Source organism: Cynoglossus semilaevis, chromosome 13, assembly GCF_000523025.1.
Source record: "Cynoglossus semilaevis isolate Cse_v1.0 chromosome 13, Cse_v1.0, whole genome shotgun sequence".
Taxonomy (NCBI): domain Eukaryota; kingdom Metazoa; phylum Chordata; class Actinopteri; order Pleuronectiformes; family Cynoglossidae; genus Cynoglossus; species Cynoglossus semilaevis.
Genome location: NC_024319.1, coordinates 1,001,928 through 1,010,412, shown reverse-complemented (window position 1 = coordinate 1,010,412; position 8,485 = coordinate 1,001,928). Strand labels below are relative to the sequence as shown.

General features: G+C 40.5%; 1 protein-coding gene across 1 annotated transcript; it reads right to left on the bottom strand.

Moving 5' to 3' along the window:
• Nucleotides 1-2,385: 2,385 nt before the first annotated feature.
• med18 (mediator of RNA polymerase II transcription, subunit 18 homolog (yeast)) lies at nucleotides 2,386-7,551 on the bottom strand. The gene is made up of 3 exons (XM_008322693.3): nucleotides 7,174-7,551; nucleotides 6,504-6,598; nucleotides 2,386-5,726 (listed from the first exon to the last, which is right to left on the bottom strand). The coding sequence occupies exons 2-3, from the start codon at nucleotides 6,574-6,576 to the stop codon at nucleotides 5,170-5,172; spliced, it is 630 nt and encodes a 209-aa protein (XP_008320915.1). The 5' UTR covers nucleotides 6,577-6,598; nucleotides 7,174-7,551; the 3' UTR covers nucleotides 2,386-5,169.
• Between the last annotated feature and the right edge of the window lie 934 nt (nucleotides 7,552-8,485).

The following is an 8,485-nucleotide window of genomic DNA, read 5'->3' as shown; positions in this document are numbered from 1 at the left end:
TGCTGGGATCAATTCATTACATTTAACAGTTAAGGAACCAGAACCAGAACCAGAACCAGAACCCACAATGGTTCAGAGTAAGAAAAATCAGCCTACTGCGTCTTCTTAAGCTGCTGAAAAACAGTTTTGGTGAAGGTCAGAGGTGACGCACCAAGGTTTGGAAAAAACAGTGATTCCAGGTGTAATCTTAATCTCAAGATTAAGATTAACAATCCTACAGATTTGGAACAGTTTTGACCAATGACATGAGTGACTGACAGAGTTCAGGTTCTGTTCCGAGAGTGAAACCAAGAACCGTTTCTGATCGTATTCTCAGGTTTACGACTGCAGACAGTTCTTCTTTTTTTAATTGAGCCACTGGAACTTTGTTGTCGTTCTTTCCGTCTCTGCCAACAGCAACGTTATTAGTGAGAGCGACAGGTCAGCTTCCAGACGGCTCCAGAAAAATGGCGGTGAGTAGGTCGGTGTTGATAAAGTACCAAAGGCCCCGCGCTGTCCCTTTAAGGACCGCTTATCAGTGATTTTATCTTTAGCACAAGGAGGTTACAACAGACATTTTTCAATTTTATCAGCCATTTTATAGACTGCACCATCAATAAGTGAATATGAGGTATAAAAAGTGGATTGATTCATAATTAAGTTGTTTGCTGCAGATGTACCAAACCCAAACCCCAATATAAAAATTTCATAACACCCAATAAAAACATCAGACGGGAAATTTATCAGGTTTGATGACCGCTCTGCTTTCTGAACTTCTCCGAGACGTTCTTCGTAGACTGATCGGAGTGTCTGCGCACACATGCGGGCAGAGGGCGCCAATCTGGTCTTCACGCCATCAAATAAACCGTGCGACTCATCACTCCACCTATGGCAACACGCCAACTCCATCACTTGTGCACGTCGGTGCTTGGCTACATCCACAATAGCTGAACAGGCCTGATGCCAAGGCTCTGATTAGCCTAGCGATGCCTGTGTTCTCCAGGCACTGAAGAGTGGAGGTGCTGAGGGAGTCCGGCTCGGCACTGAAGAGCGATGTGCTAAACACATGTGTAAGTGGAAGAAAGCCAGCAGACTGGAGTGTATCCATGCTGGACATATAAAGCCTTGGGCGAGGAGGCATCTGTCTCTTTAATACATAATTCACTCAGAGCTGAAACATCATGCTTCGGTCCTGAGGGCCAGTAGTCTGCTGCTGCTGCTGCTGCTGCTGCTGCTGCTGCTTGTCGGAACATTAAACTGTCTCCATCAGATAATCGGCTCTCATTGACAAGCCACTTCTTCCAAATCCAATTCTTCGACAACAACATGTATGGAGCGGTCGGCCAATCACAGAGCGCAGTGAAGTTCCAAGTGCAGTGAATGCGTGTGGAAGTAAGGTCAAGTCAAAGAGTGCCACAATCCAGGACTGGGATTCAAGTTCCTTCAAGACTCTGTGAAGACTCATTTGAAGAACGTACTTATTCACTCGTTCTTGTCTTTAGCTCTTAACCCGTTTGAGGATGTGGGAAAAGCTGGGCAGCAGAGAGATGAGTTCAGGTCCAACTTGTTACACCTCACACAAGACAATCCAACTTGTTACACCTCACACAAGACAATCCAGGATCTTCTCAGGGATCGTTCCAAGCTGGTGAAATGACCCGGCCGACCCCCACCAGAACCGGAGGCAGTTTCCTGAACTTGTTTCCACTTCTGAACTCTTGTTAGGGAACCTGACCATCCAAACTAGTGGTCTCCTTTACAGGACTTTACAGTGAGGCCTTTACACATGAGGTCACACTGAGTGTCGTCCAAACTAGTGGTCTCCGTTTAAAGAGTTCCTTTACAGGACTTTACAGTGAGGGCTTTACACATGAGGTCACACTGAGTGTCCAGACCCTTATTTTTGGCATCTAATGCCAGCAAATACTCACTGGAAGTGGTGCTGAAAATAAAATACTCACCAAAGAACTTTAGGGCGCATGACGTTAACATCCAGATCTAGACGTTTAACCTCAACGTTAGCATTTATATTGAATATTAAATTCACATTTAACTAAAAATTATTCATGTAATCTTTCATCTTCAAACTCTTAAACCTTCTCAGGGTTCAGAGGAGCAGGAACCACTAACCCACCAGTCATCAACAAGGGCTAACTGCCAACACCAGCCGTGACCTTTTTACTGTGAGACAACGGTGCTAACCATCGACAGCATCAACTTCAATGAGTCATAAAAAACATCTTAAAGACAAGGATGTTTCTTTCAGTTACTAAAAAAAGTTCAATTATTACTTAATTATTATTACTTTGTAAAAAGTTTAATTATCATGTCTGACATACAGTCCTTCCTGCAGAAAATCCACTTCAGTTCAAGGCCCTGAGAATAAGACCAGACGCAATGGAAAAAAAAAATCAGGAATAAACTGATCATGTCCTAATTTTATAATGTTTTTGGAGGAAGAGCAGAATTCCTTCCTTCCTTGAGAAAGGTCCTTAAAAGTTATGGCTTATGGGACACAGAGTGGTGTAATTTTGAAGAGTTATGGCAGCCATTGTTTTCCTGTCTCACGGCTTTGTTTGGATATAATTAGTAGGTGAATTATGTTTGTGGGTTATAGGCTTTTACCACTTAAAAAATAAGTTGAACTCCTATATTATTTTGGTATTGTTTCATTTTATTAAACAGGAATGAGAAAATATATTTTAAAATATACATGTAATAATAGTAACTAATTTATACAATTATTTTACGTTGTTCATTTGATTAAGGCAAATAACATAATTTCTTCCTGATATTATTGTTACAAATGTGAGACGTCGCATCCCATTACATCACTACTGACACTTTTTTAAAAATCATTATACGACGTTTGGCTCGGCAAAGAACCAGGTAGTTTTAGAAATGATAAGAACAAAGTTAGCTCTAATATTTGGAGAGCAGGTTAACAAGAATTCAGTTATATTATAATGAGAATAAAGTAATAATATTACCAGAATAAATCATCTTACGTGAATAAAGTAATAAAATATGTGAATAAAGTTGTTGTTGTGTATATATGTATGTATAATAATCTTAGAATATTATTTATTTTTTATTCTTAATGTTGCCCTCAATAGTCATAGTAAATTAGATAGAAAATTGATGCAAAAAAAAATTGGCGACAGTGTCTTGGAAAATTAGAGCATGAGAAAAAAAACTTGTGTGAAGTGAGGAGCCGTTCCATAGGTAAATGATGGGGGAGGTCAAAGGTCAGATGAGAATGAAGGAAAAACAACAGTCAAAGTTGTACAAGAGTACGACCGAGAGTCAATCACATCCGTCAGTGAAGACCAGACGAACACTTCAGTGACATCATACCACCGACTCACTGTTGACCTCTTCAGGGGTCAGACGTAGCTATGTGTAGTGGTTAGTAGTATTACTTTAAATGTACATAGTTGTGCTAAAGTTTCAGGCAGGTGTAGGAGGCAGAAGTTGAACTTCAGATGACTGTAGCTTTCTATCCTCAACATGGGTCCCGTGTCTCTTAACTAGATCCAGAAGGTACAACAGAAGGGTCGCGGGATTTTAATGATTAGCAGCGGAGACCATTTTTTATGTGTATTTGTTTTTATTTGTCTTTACCATTAGAATAGCCTAATACTGAGTTCAAAATCACAGGTATTTTGGACGAGGACCGTTGTACATAACAGAGGTCCCCGCTCCATACCTTAATCTTTCTGGGGGTAAAACGTTGCCTCTCGATATTTTGTCAAAGATTTTACAAATTGTCCTTCAGATGTGAATCTCTGGAGCCTAAGATCCAGACTTAATGACTTGGACTCGGAACAGCAGGGACTCGACACCACCACTGATGTCATCTCACCTTTCCACCTGGGTGAGCTTGATTACAGCCTTGATGTGCAGGTAGGTCAATGTGGGGAGACAGCCGTCTGCCCCCAGCCCTTCCTTTATACACGCGTGCAGTCACTCTACATCACACAGCGCCTCTAAATGCGTCTTCCTGTGAGACTATTATTAGCATCGCTCATGTCAGATCGTCCTCGTTACTACCATAACTGACAGGATGTGTATTAGTGACTTCAGTTTGGTCAGCGTACTGACCACGATGTCGTCACGCCAGTATACATCCATATAACCTGGGGCCGTTGTAGTCCCTTCACACACACACACACACACACACTCGAGTCCCAGCTCATGTTCCCAGGAAAGAAGCTCTAATGGGTTAACAATAGAAATGAGAGGGGATGGGAATGAAAATCAATGCCTTTGTTAAAGTGGGAGGGGGTGAGGGGACGTGGGGGTGGTCGGTTGTGAAGCTTTCACAGGTCTATGTATCATTAAGCAATTGAGAAAGCTAATTAGTGAGGGGGTGGGGTGGGGCCAGATCTCACGACTAATTATTTCCATGGCAACCAATGCTACTCCAAATGGTCTGAAGTGGCTTTCCAACGGCCTCAGGTCCAGGCTGACAAAAAGAGCAACAGAGACCCCTAGTGGGCGAAAAACGCTGGAACTCCACAGAGGGAATTAGAATTGTTTGCTGATTTCGTTTTCTTCTCCATAATTTTAAATAGTCATGAATTGTAACAGTTCATTCATTTCTAAAGACTAGGTCAGAAAAAGAGGGAAATAAAGATTTGATCCAGAAGATAAGGCAGGATGTGACTAAAGAATCTTAGGTTGTTTTTTTTTTTACTTGAAGCCTTGTCTGGAACTCATTATAATTGGAAACAAAGATAATGAGGTGTTTGTAGATGGATGACACGTGGCAAGAACTAATGCACTATTCTTACCAACTTTTAATGTCCAGGTAGGAGATCCATCAATCAATTTATTAATCCATCGATCCATCGACTCATTAACTCATCCATCCATTCATTCAAATTTTTTCCAGGACAAGGTAGTCCTGGAGCCAATTCCAGGAGTCTCCAAACAACGACTGCTGAAAAAAAACAACCATTCACACTCATATTCACACCATATTTCTGTAAACCCCCCATCCAAGTAGAAAACTAGCAAAGTACTTCAAGTCTACTTCTGGCTGCATCTTTGTCCACGTCATGAATCAGAAGAAGTTTTTCCAGTTTATCTGAGGAGCAGAGGTATTTTTTATTTCGTCACGTTAATAAAACACTAAAGAAAATGCAAAACAAAGAAGTGGTCCCAGTTAAAGGCACAGTCCGCTCTTCAGTGCCTCTGTTTGCTGGGGTCGATTTTTTCCAGGTGAACGAGAGGCTTCAGCTGTTCAGCAAAGCTGCGCATCTCCTCCGACGCCGTGTCCTGACCGGCCGGCGCCAACAAGCTCAGCTCCACCAAACAGGACAGGGACAGACGCTCCGTGTTCTCAGTGTTCCCCGGTACAAGGATGCGTGAAAGCTTGCTGACCACAACTTTCATCGCACCTTTTCGGAATATGTGTCCGTTGGCCACAAACTCATGGTCCATGCGGAAGCCCATTTCGTTGAGGAACTCTGGGAGGCTGTGGGACGCAGCCACGTCCACACAGTTCCGTACCAGGGCGTGGCGGCTCTTGTCTCCCACTTCTGGTTGACCCAGGTAGCGCAGGTGCCATGGTGACGTGGGGTGGGAGAGCGAGCGGCGAGCGCGCAGTATGAAAGGGTTGCCTTGTTGGCCTTTGAGAAGGTAAACCAGTTCGTGATCTGTAAAGGTCTCAGGTTCCATGTTATCACACAGACCTCGGAGACGGTGGAGAAGACTTTCTAAGGCCTGATCTAACACACTGCCTAAAATGTGTGAAGAAGAAAGAAACAGTTGTAAACATTTCTGAGAGTGGGTCCAGTCAACACCAGAAGAAAACCACAGGGATGAGACTGTGACAGTTACAGTCACTTTGTTGACAACGTCAATGGTACCTCAGAAAGTTTCCAAACTTTTTCCTGATATCTGTGACATATTTAGATTACGACTGTGTAATTATTATTAATATTATATTAAACCTGCAGACAAAAGTCTACAGTTCATCAGCATGTGTTTGATAAAAATGAGGGGACTCGTTCCCTGAACACCACAAATGTGACGGAAACACAGAATGAGTTTAAACCTGTAAAAGTGTTTCTTAGATTGTCTTTGCTCAAGTGTCACTCATTAGGAACTCAGTTTTTTCAGAAACAATAGATGTTTGTTTCAATCATTAATATTTAATCCTGTCTACCTCCCTGAGAGTCTGTGACTTTTGAGTTCTTGTTTCCACTTGGTCACTGTTATATGGAGCATGCAGTAAACTATGTTTGGAGTGCGCCATCTAGTGAGTAACAGAGGATGCAGGGAGAATGAACAGTTTATACTAGTGTTCTTCACGAGACAATTTTACACCATTGTTTGATGGGCCAAAAAAGCCCAGTGGATCATACCTGGCCCGTGGGCCACAGTTTGTTTATGTCAGTTGCACAACAGTGAATAAAAAATATTTCTAAGTTTTCCACAAATAATTTGTCTCTAAGGCTGAGATGAATATTCACGTTTAAATGCTTAGATTCTATCTGCTGAGTGACTTATGTTACCTTGCAGCAGGTACTCCATCATATTGATCGTTCCACCAGTGACTGGCATCACAGCGACAGGAGGAGCCTCCATCTTTTCTCCGGCACTTTCAGATCTGAAACATAAAAACGTTATTTTAATGCTGCAGTTGTTTAAGTACAAAATTCTGAAGTGGAAAACAAATCCCATAATAAACAATAATACTCTATTTTTTATTAACTAACTTCAAGGTGGAGTAACAGCGCCCCCTCTGGATACAACTACAGTTTAAGAAGCTCTCTCGTGCCCATGAAACTAATTAAAAAAAGAAAAGAAAAATCATTTTCCTTCTCATGGGTTCTATCCACCAATATTCTAGTCTTTCTGTGGTCGTTAGCGATATTATGGTTAAATGAATCACCAAATAATAATAATAATAATATTGTAGTGGTGTTATTTGTTTATTATTATTCCGTTCCTGTGTACCTGTGCGTGTGTTTATCTCTTTTCGGGGATTACCGTTGATCTGTAAATCACCGTAACTAGTGCTTTATCGTTGTTTAATAGTCATTAATACATTTAAATTTATTTAATTCCTCTTTTAAGTGTGTTAATTCGTGGTCTTAATTATGGCAGAATACAATCCGTTTGCCGTGTTTAGTAAGACATTCAAAGTTAGTAAGTTTTAAAGTTTCTTTTTTTTCCCATTACCTCACACACTTGAGAACAGCGGCTGTAGTTTGTCCTGATGGGCAGACACTCTATAAGAAACACCGGGGATACAGCAGGCCTCACCGGAGCAGCAGGCACTCGGGGTTAGCCTAGCCACTTAGCTGCAAATGTTTAAACGTCACGGTGTATGTCGTGGATAAATGGGCGTTGGTGCTTGGCGTCTGTCAGCAACATAAATGCCCGCTAATGTTAGACTATGAATACTCATGTAATTGTATTTTTAAAATGAATAAAAGTAAAAAAGTACGGCCAGCGTTAATAGCTCATACAGAGATGAATGAAAACATGGCTTCTTCTCCGCAGTAGTGTCACCACTGGACTTACAGCATTAGTGCCACCCGCAGGCCATCGGTGAACATTGCATGAAGAGAATGTAACTTTTGAGTTTATTTTTTTATTATTATTATTATTCCCCAGTTTTTTCATTTTTTTTCTGTAGTAACTTTAACACAGGATTTTCAAAATTATCACCTTTATTAAAGAAGCCAACGTCATTTCACGTTCGATGGTGAAACATAATTTACAAATCTTTAAAATATTAGGGATAAAAAAACCTTAATGTAAACAATAATAACAATAATAATATCTATTTATAGAGACATAAAAAGAGATCAACATGTTTCTTAATATCAAGATCCAGTTTTAGAATATTTTTCAATAGTTCAGAAAGACACACAAGACGTTTTTATCCAAATCGACGTTGTAAATTGAAACTCTTTTTCGGGCCATGGAGGTTTAGTGTTCTTAAAGCAAAATGAAATTCAGTCTACACATTCCATTGTGTAGAGTTCTCATGTTCTTGCTGCGGGTTTACTCCCACATACCAAACAGATTACCTAGTTGTTCAGTGTAAATTGACTACACCAACAAAACAATAGATACATAACAGTATAATAATTTGCTGGCTCCATTTTCTTTCCTTGACAAGGTAAAAAAAGGGAAAGTATTTTCTACAACTTGACTTTGAGTGAATCCCTTCACTGACACGTTTTATTAAATTTAATTATATTTCAATGTTTACTTTTTTATTTGCTTGTTTAAACCTGACAGCTTTTATAATTTATTATCTTGAAAGGAGTACGACATTCCAGAAAAGAAAACAAATCCACAAAACCAAAACAGAAATGTAATTATGCTTATTATTTGAATTACACGTACTGTTGTTACCTTTGTCTGGTTTGTTGTAGGCTGTTCTTATTATCGTGGGTGTGTGTGTGTGACTGGCCCAGGGCACTAAAACGGTTAGAGGCGAATCGAGTTCGAGTTTGTTTTTGTTTTTTTGGGGGGGTGG

What these genes read in the sequence shown, in the direction of transcription:
- med18 (XM_008322693.3), bottom strand. Translation starts at nt 6,576, where the DNA reads ATGGAGGCTCCTCCTGTCGCTGTGATGCCAGTCACTGGTGGAACGATC. An exon ending in GATGGAGTACCTGCTGCAAG is followed by an intron (nt 5,727 to 6,503) that starts GTAACATAAGTC and finishes CACACATTTTAG; the next exon opens with GCAGTGTGTTAGATCAGGCC.